The 20,160-nt window shown below is 34.1% G+C and overlaps 1 protein-coding gene across 2 annotated transcripts in view; it reads right to left on the bottom strand.

Annotated features, from left to right (window-relative positions):
* Positions 1 to 20,160, bottom strand: part of LOC145291420 (secretin receptor-like) — a 480,255-nt gene that overhangs the window by 136,090 nt on the left and 324,005 nt on the right. For both annotated transcript variants that reach the window (XM_080137246.1, XM_080137247.1), the window contains exon 2: positions 6,555 to 6,654. In XM_080137246.1, the coding sequence (XP_079993372.1) occupies positions 6,555 to 6,654 (100 nt within the window). The remainder of the gene's footprint in view (positions 1 to 6,554; positions 6,655 to 20,160) is intronic.

Raw genomic sequence — 20,160 nt, 5'->3', positions numbered from 1 at the left:
CGAGATTTTAAAATGACGAAAATGATCAGAAGAGGTTTATTAAGAATATGTATCAATATGGACGTAAACAATAAATTCTTACAAAAGTTACACCTAATAAACTCAATTTTCAAGGGGGGGTATGAATAATATCGGGCACAAGTGTATATATATTTATATATATATATTCATATATATATATATATATATATATATATATATATATAGAGAGAGAGAGAGAGAGAGAGAGAGAGAGACGAAGATAGAAATAGAGATAAAGCTGTTGAATTATAAGGCAGATAGATAGATAGATAGATAGAGATTGACATACAGGCCGAGCCAGCAATATATATATATATATATATATATATATATATATACATAAATATATATATATATATATATACATATATATATATATATATATATATACATAAATATATATGCAGCGATAGAGGTACTGATAGATAGATAGGAAAATAGAGGCACACCCACGCATACATGCAGATAGCGATAATGATATATATATATATATATATATATATATATATATATATATATATATATATATCTATAATAAGAGAGAGAGAGAGAGAGAAAGCGAGAAAGAAAGGGGAAATAGTGTAGAAAGGAGAAACTGAGGTAGAGTTAAGAAGGCCATTTTCCATCCAAGAAGGCAATTGATAAAATAATGGGGTTAAGGATTCTGAATAATGTCTAATGATAGAGAATTACGGACAAGGTGCACTTACTCTGCTCCCTAGAATGCGTTTAAAGTGCTTGAATTCTAACTAGTTGGTTCAGGAAATCATCTCGCATCTTAGCAACCTGAACAAATGTCCAAAAACCACAAACTTCGAGTGAAATTAAACACGGCAAAAATGTGTACAAATCGTAGTATGGTATTACTTTGAGAGGGATTGGCGTCTCCCAGCTTAGCTTCATAATGGATATCCACCATATAACCCACCCCCTGGATCCCGCAAAGACGGTTTATGTTGTCCGATTAGGTTTAAATAAATATTAGATGTAATAACTAAGTTAACAAAATAGCATTGCAAGACTGTTGCCGTTATTTTATTGAAGACTGCTCACATCGTGCTCATAATGTTGCGAAAGCTTTCCTCGTAATATTGCATTGCTAATTATTATAAGAATACTTAATAACAAAATCACTGGAACATTTGCAAATGACTAAGCTGTGGCGCTAGTGTGACGTCGCAGAAATGAATGGATATATAGACATCGGGATCGGAGGAAGAAAACAAAAGGAGAAAAAGCGCGTGTCGGTACGAAAGGAACTCTTAACAAAATGCAAGACTTGGTAATCCGTCGAGTTTTTGCAAGATTGTCAAACGACCATGAACTGTTGAGCGAATTACACACATAAGAGGTGGTTATTACTGCAGATTAAGAAACTGTTGTGCCAGAGATGCAATTATATTATGTTGGCTTTGAAAATACATGTCAGAGCTTTCGTGTTAAAACAACCGGTACGGTAATAAATACAACAGAAAAAAACTCGTGTCAAATTCCTTTTTCTTTGTTTCTTTGCGAGACATCTGGTCCGAGTTAAAATGTAACAACTACGATAAAATGTAACGATTATGTTAAAATGTAACAACTACGATAAAATGTAACGACTATGTTAAAATGTAACAATCACGATACAATAACACAACCAAATTGAAAACCAAGTATACGAAGAAAATATTAATCAAACAAATTTCATATCGCTTTAATTCTGTTCACAATATTTAAATATAGTATAATGTGCTTCTCATGAATAGTCGCTGTGCTTTCTTGTCTTCTAATATATAAAATATAACATATACCTAGATAGTTTCCATCTTGAAATATCAATATATCATTTTGAATTTCTATTTTATTTCCTTTTAGCGCGCGTTCATGTAGTTAAAATATAATTCGGTTTAAGTTTTTGGTATATATTCTTTCTACCAGGAATATTTTTGCACATAGTGTTATATATTGGTACCCTCGCCAGTAATTAGCTAGTAATGTTAACTAGTATGGATTTTGGCAAGAGTTACATTAGTACGTGTTAGGCAAACGGAAATAGATCCAAATGCAGGTGATGTGATTGAAGCGGGAGTATTAAATGTTAGTTCCTTAGACAAAAACGCTAGAAATGCAGATGTCAAATGGTATGACAGAGATGACGCCACGTGTTGGAGAGTAGAGAACAGAGTTTCACGTCAGTTTGTTGTCGGGAATGATACAGACAAGATATGTCCGACAATTTAGAGAAAATCTAAGCGAATGTAACCTCGATGACTGCCGTCGGCGTCACTCAATCCACAAGTCGAAGAACAAGTAAGAAGGAATTAATTTTAGTCTAGGTAGTCTCCGCCCCCACGTAAACAAACTCTCTTTCTCCAACAAAACATTTAATCCTCAACAAGTCTTCATTATGTTTTCATGTAGATTTAAACGAAAGATTAGCAACAAACGAGGGAATCATGACATACGCATGATGAAGCGATGATCCAAAAAATGCAAGACCAGCAACCGCGCAGCTATGTAAAAAAAAAAAAAAAAAAAAACTGCGCACATGCGCAAAAGTATGCGTTTATGTAAATACCATGTATAGAATTGTTAAAATTTTTTTTTTTTTATAAATCTTTATTATAGCACTAGGAAAGGATCATAAAGAAAGACTCGAACAACAGTTTTAGATAGAAAAATGTATTGGACAAAGAAAGGTTGTCAGTGTTTCTTACTGATAAGTTCCGAATGTAGTATCGCGTTAGTTCACGATATTTTCCCATGAAATCACTAACTCTTGGGATTTTTATAATGGTTAGAAGAATCCATTATGAATGAATAATAAATCCCAGCAATAAGTACAATAAAAGATATTCTTCTTTTCCGTAGCACATGTAAATTAAGGATTAAATCTAGTTTCCTATAAGCAGTACATTTCGCTATTATAAAAGCAATATTAATACTAATACCAATACAATTATTAAAACTAATACCAATACCAATATTATTACTAATTCTAGTACATTTTTGTGTCTAAAAATACAAACTAACTCTTAAAAATTGATATTTCCATTTAGGTAAACACTGGGTGGAAAGAAATATGTAATATCGATGAATTTCCAATATTGATCTCTACAAAGATCAAGTGACGCATCCGTCGTAAACGGTGCTTTCATTCATAAACAGTACTTAAATAATATAAGGCGACAACTCTTATTTTATGTTGAAGGATGAACTAAGGGTTGTCTGGCTTATGACCAAAAATGCTAATTCTCTTCTTGTAATGGTCTAAAAAATGTGCGTTCAAATAAAAATTTAAATAGCTAAAATTCCTTTAATATATCCCGGAAAACGTCGGGTAGTTACAACTAATATATTACAATGCTTATAGATATACGAATGACTACTGACCAACTGTTTCTAATCTACAACACGTATCGTATCGAATAATATGCAAACGCATCAGGATAAGAATTACAAGAAATATGAATTTGAAACAAATACTTAGATGACATAGTCAAGGCCGTTGCGAAGAAGGCAAGTTCCCTTTAACGCTCTAGTAAAAACTCACACCCAACAGTATCTTATATCTCTACAAAGCTTTGTTTTTTGTATAACATTTTATTGTTTTAAGGGGTTTTTTTAGGGTGGATACGAAAAAATGTTTTTATGACAAAATGTCTATTTTTGTCTACTCATTTTTTTTTCTGTTAAGACGAACGACTAGGCTAAAAAAAAAAAAAAAAGATTTTCGATTTTCTACCGCGAATTCCTAAGGGAGCACTCTTGTAAAATATCTCGTAGAAATTTTTTCATTCAGTCACGATGTATATTATTTAATTATTAGCATTTTGAGATGTGTAATTTGTACATTTTTTTTTATAGCGGTTTCAATCCCACCCAAAGCCGGCCAGAGGATTAGTTAGCCAAATCGTGGCGAGACGACAACAACTATGGAAGGCAGTAATTACATACAGTTGAAAATTTAGTATTTCTATCCCGTCACGGTTAACAACCTGACAAAGGCCAGTGGAATAGTTGGCTGAAACGTCGTGAAAAAAAAAACAACTATAAAAGATTAGGATAATAGTCCGCAAATAAATAAATACATAAATACGGTCACCATGTGTTCCAAACTGATGGTACTCTCTCGTGGTGCATTTCGAACAGTTGCAATGTCGTTGGACCATATGTATTTCCGATTCATTTTTATTCATGGCAAAAGAAAAAAAATGAAAAAAAAATGCATAGTCTCCCGACGGCCAGAGCATCTCATAGAGGTGCGAAGTTGGATCTATTAAAAAAAGCATTGAATTACAAACAGGTTTAATATTCGAATTATAATGGCTTTAGTAAGACAATGTGTTCTGTTAAACGTGTAACTTATTCAGAGAAACAACAATCAAATCGTTGCGTACAAGCAAGAAAAGAAAACCGACAACAAAGCGAGCGGATTATTTTTTGTCGAATTTGGTTGTTGCAGGGTCGGGCGCCATTTTCTATTTCTCCCAAAGAATGAAATAACGAAAGGGTAATAGATTTTCAATTCTCAGATCTCATTAATCAAGTTGATTGTTTTATTAGCTTATAAATATTCATTAACAGGTGCGAAAGAGGTGAAAGCGAAAGTTTACATTTATCAACATAGCGAGTGGAAGTACAACATCGTACAAAACTCTTGCAACACTTTCAGCTATGCATAATAACTGTAAAATAGAATGTTTACTTGCATCTGAATGTTTTCTAACCAAGGTTGTCACGGCTGATATGATGCAGAATTAATCTGTTTATCGTATTCCTCGTTATATTTCATGCTAAAACGTTCTCTTTTATAAGATAAGGATAAGACTTCAATTTCAATAACACTGTCGAATAAAGAGACGTCAGATCATTGGACAGAATATCCAGTGTCAAAGTCCGACGTTGTTCCTACATACATCCTATCTCCCAGTATCTTGAAAGCTAATGTCTCTCTTGGTTAGGTCACGCTCTCCGATACAAAGTGAATTCATAAGTAGAGTTGAGGATCCCGTGTACTACCTCGAAAAATTAGAAGAAATTAGTAATCCAGACACACAAAAACGATCTCATGTAATAAGCATAGTCAGTTGGACGTGGTCGAGTACACTAAAGTGGTATTTATTTCTCTCTGCAACAATAAAAAATGTGATACAAGGGTCGGAAAGTGAGATTGTGAAGTAAGCGACCCCTGTGACCTATAAAAGGTGCCTTGTCAGCTTCACCGGCATTTGCCGCCAGTGCGCTTTAACTGATTAGCAATGAACTAACCTCTTCTTAAAGAGAGAAGGCACATCCTGGAGGTGGGGACCTGCTAGAACCGCACAGGTCCAGCATCATACCGCAATTATCAGGGAAAAGGTCCTTAGAGGAATGATCTAGACTTTTGGTTTTGGTATCGAGGTAATGTAATAACGGGGTGGCGAAGCACAGCAATAAGCGCTCACGGTTGGCGTGTGCTCTTTGTAGAGAAGCACTGGCACTTGAACCCGAAATCCGATACGAAAAATAAGAAGATGAATGCAAATTTAGGTCGCTTTCCTTTTCCTCTTAGCGTTGCAGGTTCGAACCTGCCTGTCTGCTTACTTCTTTTTTCCACTGGCATGAGTACTCGCTGCTAGTTTAATATTTTCTATGGCGTTTTGAAACACTTTGTAGGGTACCGTTGATCAATACTTTTACCATAAAACCTCTCCACAACCGGGCCACGGCGGGTACACCCGCTAGTCTATGATTAATCTCACCTGTCTGTTTGTATGTATGTATGTCTGCCCAAAATTTTCGACAGAGTTGACTGATTTTTAACGAAGTCGGTATCCCTTTGAAGGGCGACCCTTCGGACGACAAATATCCAAAAAAATTAGCTAAAAACATTAATTCCTTCTCCCTCAACTGGACACTTTTTTTACAGGGAGGGGCCGCTTTTTTGGTCGATATTTTCGAAAGTCATCGCCTCTTTTCGATTGACTAGCCTTAATTTAAACCTACGTCAATTCAGGTTTGGCGATGGACGAAACAGCAAAGACGCCACATTTTTTCACGTTCTTTTCCTCCTTCACGGTATGGGTTCGAGCCTGCTTGCCTACTTCCGCTTTTATTTTATTGCTAAACACACACTTCCAAACACCCGGGCAACGCCGAGTACCCAGGTTAGTCTAAACCTATAAAACATACTTCCGAAGTAATGTCACCGATTCTCAAAACGTCCTGTATACATTAATGAAGAGTGGGGATTTAGATTTTGTAAGATTCTAGTCAGAATATCGCGTCCAACGCCAACAGGTGCTTCAGTAAGTAATTAATAATAAACCACTAAACAAAATAGGCGTTTTTATAGAATTTTAACCGATTAAACCAAATTTTACTGAACTGAACCTAAAACTATGTTAGGGTTAGGCAAGGGTTATTTTAGAGTTAGGATAAAATTAGATTAAAAAAAAAGAAATGTTTTGTTCAAACTATGTACAAATACCGAAAAACGTTATGGATGAAAATGTACTTTCAAAATATTTTTAATAACTTTGGCTTTTAAGCTAGAAGCGACGATTTACCTTGTGTTGGATAGGGATCTTCTTGCATGGATCTGCTGCAGTTTAAACTCGCTTCCATCAGGATTTCTCTTTCTTCTTGCCGGGATATGACAACTCGGTTCTACAAAACAGAAACATCACAGCAATTAAATCTAATCAAATCATCAAGTTTTGATTTATTTATGATGTCGGCATCTCCTATGTTTGATCCAAAATTGCAGTTCAACTTTTAATCATAAAATGAATGAAAAATAAAATGCAGACATACAGGGGAACATAAAGGTGTGTCAACTTTGAATAGATATTAAAAAGGAACAGAACCCATGTTTTGTAGACTACTGTTCTCATCTTGCGCGTTATTTTCACAACGTTTCGGTCGATGTAACCTCCGAAATTCTTCAGGTGTATTTTGCGAAACTCGGAGAATCTTTCTCTTGAATTCGGAAATATGCACGTGATTTCGCACGGAACCTTTTTATTAATCCATGGAGGGTAGGACGCTCTCGCCCCGTAAGCCATGATTGGGTAGAAGTCCTAAGAAATTCGCAATTGTAATTTAAGATGTTATCCGCACCGAGGATTGAACATTCAACCCCAAGTCTATAACTTTTAGAACTGGATTTTACCAAATACTCTATCAACTATGCCGCAGATTATGAAACGCTGTAAAAATCACACTCAAGATGAGAACAGTAATTCGACGAACCCAAATAATACAAATTATCCATCCTCATCCAAAAAATTCAGAACCGTAAGAGCAAAATTAACTAAAACGATTTTATTTTAAAATGTGCATAAAACAACTTATAGTAGAGACGCCAGCTCGTCTCAGTTATCTATTCTCAGATCAATGTACATCCCGATCTTCATTAATAGTCGTCCAAATCATATTCTAACAAGATTTGTTGACACTTCTGTAGATAGCACAAATGTCTGTGCCAGCAGTTCAAAGAAAGTTTCTAACCAACATCTTATTACCCTCGCTTCTGATCCGTACCACGTGGTGAAATGGCAACAGATGTTTATTACTTTTAACACCTCCAACACCAAGCTTCGTTCTTTTACCCACCTCACCTGATATCTTTTCCCCTTGGGCGATATGAACGGTCCTCATGTTTGAGCCTTGCTTTTATAAAATCTAAAACATATACAATCCGTTGCTAAAGTTAATGGAAAATGTTTGGATTCTTCTACCGCTCTTTTTTTTTTACACAGTAATCACCACTTCTCAAGGCCCGGAGGCCACTCAAGGATAAGGGTTAATGGGTATACATTAGTCAATGTGATTATAGCGCAGTAAACATAAGTAGTGGGAATTTTGTAAATTGGATTACTTAGGGGGACGGTTCATCAAGAACTTGTTTACGTTGGACTTGAAGACAATCAGATTGTAGTCAGCTGGAAAGTAGGCAAACGGAAGAGAGTTCCACAGGTGTGCAGTTTTAAGAAAGAAGCTTTGTTCATGGAATCTACGTTTAGGTTTAGGCACAGATAAAGAGTGGGGGAAATTATTGACAGTGGTTTTGGCTAAAGCATCAGACTCCTGATGCAATCCTCTACTTATGTAAATATCAGATACGTTCTTAAGTACGTTTTTTTTTATTCTATTTCTCTTATTCACCCAAAACAAGGCATATTGCCAATTGTATAGAACGGACTAATAAATTGGGCCAAATCTACAGTTTAACAATCTACGAAGCTGAACAGCGAGATATTTGTTTACATTACATTTACATTTCTGCTTGTTAGTACAGTCACAGAATTAGGAGACCGAGAGAAAATTCCAAAGTTTAGCAATATGAGGGAAGAAACTATTAGAGTAGAAGGATTTCCGGTCTTTAGGGATCTCTATAATAGAGGGGCGAGATTTTGCTGCTTGTTGAGTTAGTCAGGATTCAAACGACCTTAAACGAGACAGACAAAAGTGTAATTTCAACATAAGCAAGGCAGACCGATGAAAATTAGAGGAAATGTCCATGAGTAAATTCTCTGGAATTGACCTTCTGTGGAACATAATACCGTGGGGTTGCTTCCCAGATGAATATAGCATGGTCGTGTTCAAGTCTAATCACAACTTATCTACAGTCGACAAATAAATTAACCTGGAAAACTTATCTGTTTATTTTACATACAATACTAATACTTCAATCAACTGCCGCTGATCATTACATTTACTGTAATATATACTAATAAAATCCCTCAGTTTACACACAATTGAATAGCTATTTACAAGCGTAACTAACCACATAAACTGCTATCCTAAACTGAAACATGACAGACAATATAAACATCTATTTCAAACTTAATAACTATTTACGAGTGTAACATACCGAATAAACTACTATCCCAAACTGAAACGTAACAGACTAAACCTACAGCTATTTTAAGCATAAGCATGACAGACCAAAGTAACTGCTATTTCAAAATTAAGCGTGACACTTCAAATAAAATGTTATTTATAAAAAAAAAATGTTTTGTCAAACTGAAGTATGGCTCACAAACTGACCGTCAGACAAACGGACAGAGCCTCATATTTTAGATACTTGGACGCATCTATAATCACATCTGTCGTCCATTGAATGTTCAGGTTTAGTGATTGGAATCCTATTTTAGGCTGAAGCGTGATCGACCACGGACTCAGCCATTCATATCACCTGAAAATAAAATAACAATCTGAATTTGGTGAATGTCAAATTCAAAGCTCGCAATCAATAAATGCCGCTCTGGATTGACACAATATAAGAGAGGCAATTTATTGCTCCCACCTCTCCCCATGCCCTTCACAGACATTCCAAGGCCAATTATTCTGATTTCAATCTAAACATTTTCCGACGAAACTCAGCTGTCGACGATCTATTATCCAGGTTGCAATTTCTAAACATCAGAAGTAAAAGGAATCATTTATCCCTTCTAAATTGTCTTCTATCGATATGAAAACAAAATAACATACGTAGATTAATTCTTAAGTCGCGTCCATGCATTTCTGCACGTTTAAGAATTATATTTCGAATTGTAAACGTGACATTGGCAGGTAATATAAGGTGGATTAAGTATAAAGAAGATAATGTTTAGTTTTCTGCAGGGAAGGTAGACTTTTTTTTTATTGGGCTACAATTTTTGTTTTTTTTACATCTATCAGTTTCCTATATATCTATGAAGCCACCATTCGACTGTGCATGGAGTACAGATTACAATATCTGAGCTGATGCACCAATCATTAGCCTTTCTTTAGACAGAGTGCAAAAAACTTTATAATCTAATAGGTTTTTTATTGCCTTTCCATGCTTCCGTTTAGTCTCGAAAGACAAAGGGTACCCCTTAGGGGCAGTAGCGCGTGTAATTGTGAGGCAAGGGTTGCGCAATCCCAACCACACCTCTCCTGAATCGGCACTGTTTGAGTCCAGTGGAAAGGAGAAGACCAGGACGACTGGAAACAAAGCCGAGATAAGCGGAGAGCACATACAGCACCTGGAAGTCCCGAATGGTCACCCATTTAGTACTGACCAGGTTCAACGTTGCTTAACTTTGGTGATCCAGCAGAAACCGGTGTGTCAACGGGATTAATTGTCTTTCAAGCATGTCGCATCGCTGCAGTGTTGCATATCTGTTAATTTCTTTGGAAGTATTCCACGAAATATTTCCTAATTAACTCACTACACTCGTACACACTCAGTATAAATACCGTCGAGCTAACGGACTTACAACAGAATAAAACCGTTCTATATAAACGTCCATAGATGCCGAAAGATTTGTTACTTTAATGGCAGTCCAGGCATTTATGCACGTTTCGTGATGTGAATCTTATTTCGAAATCTAAACATGACAGACCAAAGAAAATTCAATTACAAACATAAGCGTGACAAACCAAAAGAAAATTAAGTTTCAATTGAGTAAGAAGTGAATCTTCTCTTAACTTTTAGTAGTCTCGTTCACTTTTGCTTCCCTTATTTCTTCCTTTAGTTCTCACATTCAATGAGTGACGTTTCTGACGAAGGGGAGGAGAATTAATTGCTGTTTTCTGAACAAAAATCTATCCACCTAACACTTGTCGTTGGTTACTTATTGATCTTGAAGTAGTATTACATCAAGTGGCTTCACGTTTGTATGAACCGATCCCCATAAAAGAAAACAAAAGCATGACAAACCGAAAAAATTGATTTCATATTGAAACGTGCCAAACCGATGAAACATGCTATTTCGAAATGTAAGTATCTTTTGTTTTGTTAACTCCTACTTTTTTGTTTTTGTTAACTCTTCATCTTCTATTTTTGTTAACTCCTCATTTTTTGTTTTTTGTTAACTTTTAATCTTTTGTTTTTGTAAACTCCTCATTTTATATTTTGTAAACTCCTGATCCTTTGGTTTGTTAACTCCTCATTTTTTGTTTTTGTTTACTCCTCATTATTTGTTTTTGTTTACTCTTCATTATTTGTTTTTGTTAACTCCCCATTTTTTGTTTTGTTAACTTTTCATCTTTTGTATTTGTTAACTCCTCATTTTATATTTTTTAACTACTCATCCTTTGTTTTGTTTACTCCTCATTGTTTGTTATTGTTAACTCCTCATTATTTGTTTTTGTTAACTGCTCATTTTTTGTTTTGTTAACTCCTCATCTTTTGTTGTTGCTAACTCCTCATCTCTTGTTTCTGTTAACTCATCATTATTTGTTTTTGTTAACTACTCATCTTTTGTTTTTGTTAACTCATCATTTTTTGTTTTTGTTAACTCCTATCTTTTTGGTTTTCTTAACTACTCATTTTTTGTTTTTGTTAACTTCTCATATCTTGTTTTTGCTAACTCCTCATTTTTGTACACTCTTTTTTATTTTGTTAACTCCTCATCTTTTATTTGCTAACGCCTTATGGTTTGTTTTTGTAAACTCCTCATTTTTTTTGTAAACCTCTCATTGTATATTTTGTTAACTCCCTATCTTTTTTTTTGTTAACTCTCTATTATTTGTTTTTGTAAACTCTTCATCTTTTGTTTTTGTTTACTGCTCATTTTCTTTGTTTTTGTTTACTCCTCATTATTTGTTTCTGTTTACTCCTCATCTTTGTTTTTGTTAACTCCATATCTTTTCTGTTTGTAAACCCCTTATTTTTTGTTTTTGTTAAGACTTCGTCATTTGTTTATGTTAACCACTCATCTTTTGTTTTTGTAAACTCATTTTTTTTGTTAACGCACCATCTTTTGTTTTTATCTCCTCATCTTATGTTTTTGTTAACTCCTCATCTTTTGTTTTTGTAAACTTTTTGTTTTTGTTAACTCATAAATATTTTTTTGTTAACTTTTAATCTTTTGTTTTGTTAACATTTTATCTTTTGGTTTTGTTAAGTCATCATTTTTTGTTTTTGTCAACTCCCCATCTTTTGTTTTCTTAACTTTTTAATATTTGTTTTTGTTAACTCCGCATTTTTTGTTGCTGTAAACCTCTCACTGTATATTTTGTTATCTCCTCATCTTTTGTTTTTTTTAACTCCTAATTTTTATTTTTGTTAACTCCTCATCTTTTGTTTTTGTTAACTCCTCATCTTTTATTTTTGTTAACTCCTCATCTTTTGTTTTTGTTTACTCCTCGTCTTTTGTTTTTGTAAACTCCTCATTTTTTGTTTTCGTTAACTCTTTATCTTTTAGTTTTGTGAACTCTTTATCTTTTAGTTTTTATACATTCATTTTTTTTGTTTACTCTTTGGGTTTTGTTCTTATTTAGCCCCTCGTATTTTGTTTTGTTTTTTTAACTTCTTACATAAAGTGGATTCATATCTTGTCTGGATCAATTTCCAATAAAAAGCTTGATAGAGCAAATAAAATTATATCTTCAACGAAAGCATGACAAACTAATGAAAAGTTTATTCACAACTAAAGGTTTATCGATCAACAGAAACATTATTCCAAAATCAAACGTACCGGATTAATAAAAATTCTGTCTCAACCATTAACATGCCACATAAACGAAAATTCTATTTTCAGACTTAAACGTGACGAACCAATGAAATTATTACTACAAACTTACAGGTAACAGAACGAAGTAAAAGTTATTTGAAATTTGAGCTGGATCAAACGAAGAAAATATTTCAAACTGACGCAGTACAGACAAACGTTAATAGTATTTCAAACTTTAAACGAGGCTAAAAAAAATTGTAATTTTAACAAAAACGAGCAAGACCGATAAAAGTTTATGAGGAAATTTTCTTTAGAAGAACAGTCCTTCTGTGGAACATAATACCGTAGGATTGCTTATCAGATGAATATAGTATTATCTATTTCAAATCTAATGCAAAAAAGTGCTTTGTTGAGCCAAACTTTTATATAATTAAAACCCGACTCAAGTTCCACCATTACTGATCATCACGATGTTGTCTCACCATCTACCTAACTCCCATTAACCTTTATCCAAGAGTGGCACCCGGGGTTTAATTAGCGATGACCTCCAATTAAAAAAACAACAAAAAAAAACATGACAGACTAACCGACGGACATAACCGCTTATAGAGATAGATAGACGCATCTAAAGTAGGATTCGTCAATTTCATAAAACATTCGCAGCAAGAACTTATTTTCTTATCTCCACTGCAATGTCCAAGTTTCTTCCTCTGTATAGCTAAACTAAAATAGAACTGTCATGAACAGAGTTTCTTTCAATATTCCCTCCTACGTTAACCACAATATCATAGGATTGCTTTTTTACTGACTACAATGTGGGCGCATTCCAGTTCCTTGTTAACAAATATTTGGCGAGTTGCTCTTTTAAGTAATTAAATTGCGCTTTCCGAATTCATTGTTTCCAATCCTTTCATAATATTGTTCATCATGAGCGCGATAAACAAAGCAACGGCAATCGCCATCCATTTATATGGACATCAAGAGATGCTCACAGGCCTCATACGAACAACGCTAGCGTTTTTTCGGCCTGTGTTGGTGGAATAATTCTGTCGTACATAACATAGCGACTCTTTCGGCACCGACAGAAGATCACCCGGCAAGCCCTGAACTCCTCTGAAAAGAATGGTTAACACTCAAATGAGCCTGAGCGAAGGACACTAAAGCACGGTACAACCTGCACAAGTGTGGCTATACACAGGAAGTTCAGTGTCCGCGACACTAACACGAAGATGATCACACACTTTCTCACGAACTGTTTCCTGAGCGAAACATGTTCCGATGCGGATCTAAGAGATGCCTCGGACACTGTCCAGCTAATGATGCTGAGATGGAGGGAAACGTTATCATAATGATTGTTTATCATCCAACTGAAAATTTTATTATCTTTTATCCTCCAGTGTCTTTTGACTTTGGTGTGTCATTAGTATATATATATATATATATATATATATATATATATATATATATATATATATATATATATATATATATATATATATATATATATATATGAGCGCGTTTAACGATGAAAATGAAATTTCAAATTGAATCATGATTAACTGATGAAGGGACAGACAGCCAGAGCGTCATAAAATTAAGCGAGGGCACCTCTAATGAAAGCAAAAATTGCTTCCATTATGAAATAAATGTCCGTGCGTTTTTCTCTCTAAATGCTAACAACCTTATTGGTGCATATGTTTGTCAGCTTGGATCTGGGATTTGCGTTTACAAAACTCCAAATATAAATGAGAAAGGTATTATGTGATTCGTTTTTTTTTGTTTTTTTGTAAAGTTTTTCTACGGGTTTTTCAAATTCGCGCGCTCATTTATCGTTGTTGATTTTCTCAAGAGCAACATACGTTATTAATCGATTCGAATGATGTCGGTTTTGTTCGTTCGTTAACCAGCAAAAACAAAGGTAAAGATAAAGCTACATAAATAGCTGAAAGTAAAGATAACAATAAATAACAGAAATAATAATAAAACTATTGAAATAAGCCATGACAAATAATTATAATACTCAAACGAATTAACTAAATAATTAAATTACAGATAAGAAAAATCAGTGTACGCGTTTCTTTTCTTTTTTTCAATCATGTTATAATAAAATATTATTATAACCTTTGTTTATTATTTAAATATTTTTACTAAATAATATTTTACAATAATATTTGAATAATCTATATATTAATACGATAGCGTGTGTGTTATTTATTTATTTTCCGTGTCACACTTACATCCGAGTTGTTTAATTCTTATAGACTTCCATTCCTGGTAATAAATAACTTTACGAAGAAAAATTCATAAGTTTTGGTTTCGGCATTGTTTCCAGTCGTCCTGGTCTTCTCCTTGCCACTGGACTCAAACAGTCCCGATTCAGAAGAGGTGTGGTTGGAGATTGCGCAACTCTTGCCTCACAATTACACGCGCTACTGCCCCTAACAAGACAACGGAAGCATGGGGAAATCTGTGAAATCGTTCATTTTTAAATCAAATCAATTGATTTCCTGTTTTAGTTGGCGACCCATCACGGTGCATCGAGAAGAAAGCTACACGTGCCTTCCTGCAGTGCCAGTCTACAATATATTGCAGTCTACATTGTACTGTAGAGAACCTACTGTTTATTTTATAAGATTATTTTATATAATGGCTTGAATTAAAGTTTAAAATGCAAAAGTCAAGTATTATGGTGCAATTCGGCTTTAAAGAGAAACATTCATTTCAAATACGCACCTGTCATATCAAAGAACTTACTGTCGATTTTATATGCATAGCGTTATTGCTTGTGCGATAATAATAGCTTAAATTAAAGTTTAAAATAAAAAAAAGTCAAGCATCATGATTCAATTGTGCTTTAAAGAGAAACATTCATTTCGAACACGCACCTGTTATATCAATGAATATAGTGTTGATTTTATATGACGGGCCTTCCTGTTCTGTGTGGTAATAAAACTTCTCAAATGCACTTGTGATGTTAGGCTGTATAAGGTGTTAACTTTGGTCAAAATCACCCATTCCTTCTTTCATCGGAGTTTTTCGATTATCGATAATTATTAATAACATTCCAATACAAACAATCTAAGAACACTGCGATATATATTAAGTACATATGTGTGACATTTCATAAAAATTGGCTGAGTCGTTTCGGAGTCCATAAACAACGAACTTACATACGCAGACAACGTTCTTTTTATATATTAGTAAAGGCATTATGCCAGTAAGTAGATAATATGTTAACTAGTATGAACTTCGACAAGAATTACATGCAATACATGTACCTGTTAAGATAACCAGGAGGGTAACAGAAATTTGATCCAGTCCAGCTGGCGCGATTGAAGCAAGGATTACCTCTTTAAATCAAATGCGCTAGAAATACAGGTGTCGAATGATATTATATAGAAATGACATACGGTGTTCGAGAGATAGAGCAGAGTTTCTAGTTAGTCGGACTTGAACAACGAGAGACAACATAGTCTAAAATCGTAGAGAGAATCTATGCGAATGTCACCTCGATATCTGCCGTCTAGTCTCTCAATCCCCAAGTTTTGGGGAAAAACAAGTTAATAAATATTCAGAATTAGATTCGTCTCTTCCCTTGTAAATATCTCTCCTCTAAATAAAACCTTTGAAAGCCAACAAGTCTCCATTGAATTTCCATACATGAGTTTTATTCGACAAAGTTTAAAAAGAAAACGATCAACATCCTCTAGAGGATGCAACCACACAGGAAACGTCCAGTCATAAACAACAAAGGAAACTGCGATAAAAAGAATAAAAGATCAACGACCGTGCATGTATGTAAAAGTGTTTTGTTTTGTTGATCGTTTTTTTTTATCGTTCACTGGTGATAACGCACATGTGCACTAGTACGCGTTTGTTGGAAACGACATGTGAGAACGATTTGTTTGGAAAAGTATTACACGCAATCAGTTTCTGTAATACGTAAAGTACACACGTGAATAAAGTACATTGAACGAACTTACAAAACACGATTTCCCATCCGACGAAACCTTTTTTCAGACAAATGTCTTATAACAAAGGAAAAACGCTTTGTGAAAGGCAAGCAAAGATGACAGCTATCGTCGTGTTTAGACAAGCACGACATTCTAAATATGTTTGACCTTTACATGCGATACATTATCCGGGGCGATCTCGCCAATTGCTTTTGTCTCGTGTAATGCCCGACGTTAAGGTAAGGTCTCTACTGGCTTCTTCCGGAGGCGCGTTTTTCGATGGCAGAAAGGAAACACACTTCATATCAAAACAAATAAATTATGGAAAGAACAACAGAATTACCAACAATAACAGACAAGCAAAATGTAGATGCAGACATTAAATTTCGTTAGGTTTAGTCACACCGATAAGTAGTAAACAGCAAAATAGATGTTCCTGAATATATATATATATATATATATATATATATATATATATATATATATATATATATATATATATATATATGAGTGATGGGACGATTTCTAATATTTTTCCCGATTCCCATACAGCTACCGATTACATACTAAATTTCCGATTCCGATAAAATTACCGATCCAGATTCTTTTTAAATCTCTAATTATTTAACTAGATATAGATTTGTTATTTTTTCTCATTACCGTAAACACATGTTTAATATTTTAGTAAACGTATTATTTTATTATTAGTACCCGCATTGAAAGATTTTGTTTAAAAAAAAATCAAATAAAAAATATAATTAAAAGAATCGTTTTGGGCATCGAAAATAAGCACAAATTTTTCCTATTCCGGTACCGATTCCGATATCCCAAAAGTTCCGATTTTTCAGTTCCCGATTCGGATTATTCTTCCTATCACGAATATATATATATATATATATATATATATATATATATATATATATATATATATATATATATATATATATATATTCAAGCAAGCATTATTAAATGCAACGGAGAGACTTTGCTTTATGATTCTTTTTTTTTTTTCGATTTTCCGTATAATATTTTGTATATCAAAATCGAAAATACTAATACAGGTTCCGTAATTGTTAGAGTCACGAGCGCTTTCGATTCGCCCGCGAAGCATCTTCAGTTATTGCGGAAGTAAAAGTGAGAAGGAGCGAAAATGGAAATTGAAAAGTGAAAAGTAAACTATACTTTAAATCGCATTAAGTGATGGCAATTAAAATATATAAAGTCGATAAAATAGTTTAGTAGCCTAGCCTTTCTGCAATTTGACAGCCTGCAATCTTTTGGGAATTCCTTGAATTGAGCTGCAGCAATACTCAAAGTTCTTCCAAATTTAAAATTTTATCATTGCGTATCTGTTGTTTGATGTACTGCAATACGTTTTCCATAGGATTGAGGTCTGAAGATTGTGCAAGCCCATCCAAACACGGAATATCATGCTCTTCCAGGAACCTCTTGGCATTGCCAGCTGTGTGATTGGGAGCGTTATCCTGCATGAAGATGGGATTATCATCCAAATTCTGATCAAAGTAGGGTAGAAAATGGCCAGTCAATATATTAATGTACTTGGTTGAATTAATTCGACCTTGCAAGTGAACTATAGCCCTGGACCATGGGTACTAATAATACCCCACACCAAAACTGAACCTCCACCACCTTGAAGTGTTGAAACTGAGCACCTAGGATTAAATTTTTCGTCTTTCCTCCGATGGATGTACTACCTACCATCACTGCTTAGCCTATTGAACTTGCTTTCGTCGCTAAAAAGCACTTTTGACCACTATGAAGAGTCATGATCTTCATTGCATATGACAAATTCCAGATAGCGCTTTCTGTTCTTTACAGAAATCATTGGCTTACGTCTTGCAACATATCCTTGCAAATTAAATGCCTTTACTCTGTCCTTGACAGTAGAAAGAGAGCACTTTTTAACAAGATTGCACTGTTGTTGGATTTGGGGAGCCGTTTCAAATCTGTTTCTTAGGTTGCGGATCTTGATAGCATTGTCTTCTCTGTTAAAAGTAACTCTAAAACGACCAGATTTAGGGGCATCACGAACACTGCCGGTGTTTTGGTGCTTTTGCACAGTCTTTCGTACCGTTTTCTCATCACATTTCAATCTTCAGCCGATTTCTCGATTGGATAAACCAGAAAGGTGGAGATTAATGAGCTCCTGATGATCACTAAGAGAAAGTCGTGGCATATGGACTAAATGTTACGTTGTATAATTTGAACCAACAACAATTAAGATTAGAGATGTTTGTTGCCTGTTGGTGGATATTTTAAACTGATTTAAGGGCGATAATTTAAGCTGATTTTAAGCGAATTTGTTGCTACGGACTTTCTTTTTGCCTCCTCAATTTGAAGTTATTTTTTTAAATTGATGTGAACACTATAATATTTCAATTGAAAGTCAAATATAGTCAGCTAAAATTATAGAGGAATAAAAGGCGAATCAAATGATGTAGAGGTTGTTTAAACAGTTACATTAAATTTAGCATAAATTTGTCAGTTTTTGACAAAATTACAAGTGCGGACTTTCTTTTTGCCGGCACTGTATACTGATGCATATAGATTTATTGAATAATTTGAAACAATGGAGTACAATAGAGTGTGTAGGGGTTATGAAAACTATTTATACGAAGTATTTGCTAGATGTCGCGTCCATATCTTGTTACAAAGCACATCCCGTCGTACTTGTGATAAGATACATTAGGGTTCAAAATTCCTGGTATAAAGCGCTCTCATACCTCCTACAAACTGTATTGTATTTCTTTGTTTCAAATTAATCAATGAATGTATATGCAAGAGTATATATTTTTCAATTATAAGTATTTTCTCTGAAGTTGAGCTCCACCTCTATGTCAAGAATTTTATTATATCCAAAAGTCTCAGTGAAAAAAAATTATATACTTCTTTGATGTGTTCACGAAACAACAAAAGGCATTTCTGCAGTATGCGGACGGCGGCCATTTTTTCATTGTGCGTTTATCGGCAGGTTGCGCTTCTCTATAAAAAACATTTAAATTATTAATTTGTTGTTGACCCTTCAAAGTTGATTTAATTAAAAAAATGTGTTATATTTAATTAATTTATTTAAAAAAAATAAAGCTATTTTACTTTATAAAAATCCAATGCTGCTTTCATTACAAAATTGTTTTATTAAAATTATATTTCCTTTCGCAGACTTTACAGTCATATAATACATTTTTATACAATAAATGTTTTGGCTTTCAAATATTTTTCTGTTCGGAAAAAAAAACATGTTTGTTACTTATTTGCCGCATCATTTGACCAATAACCGCCGTCTGCATACTGCCGAAGTGCCCCCAATGACTTTCAAACAAAAAAATTCTTATATTATCAAATAATAAAACAAATATTTTATTCAAAATATTGAATTTAGTCTTAACACTAATATACTATTTTAATAAATTATTTTATCGCAATATCAAATTCATAAGCTGCATGTCCCCATTTTACAGGGAAGATGACAATGTAACGTTTTTGCAGTACTTGCAGGAAGGTGTCGACGTCCTCCTATATACAGCGCCTGGTATTCTGAAATGATTACACATCTACTACTGACCATGTACAACGTTGCTTAACTTCAGTGATCTAACGAGAATCGGCATATCAACGTGATTATTCCATGCTCTGTTTAAGTCAGTTAGAATTTTTGTATCTATCGACTTTACGGTTTCTTTTATCAGGCTCAAGAATTACCAGGAATATCGAATTAAATTTAATTCAATTCGTACCATTAACACCGCGATTAAAAATAGAAAAACTATAGG

The sequence above is a fragment of the Euprymna scolopes genome, chromosome 12 (assembly GCF_053919585.1).
Source record: "Euprymna scolopes isolate OS-2025 chromosome 12, ASM5391958v1, whole genome shotgun sequence".
In the NCBI taxonomy this organism is placed as follows: domain Eukaryota; kingdom Metazoa; phylum Mollusca; class Cephalopoda; order Sepiida; family Sepiolidae; genus Euprymna; species Euprymna scolopes.
This window is presented reverse-complemented; position numbering and strand designations above follow the sequence as displayed.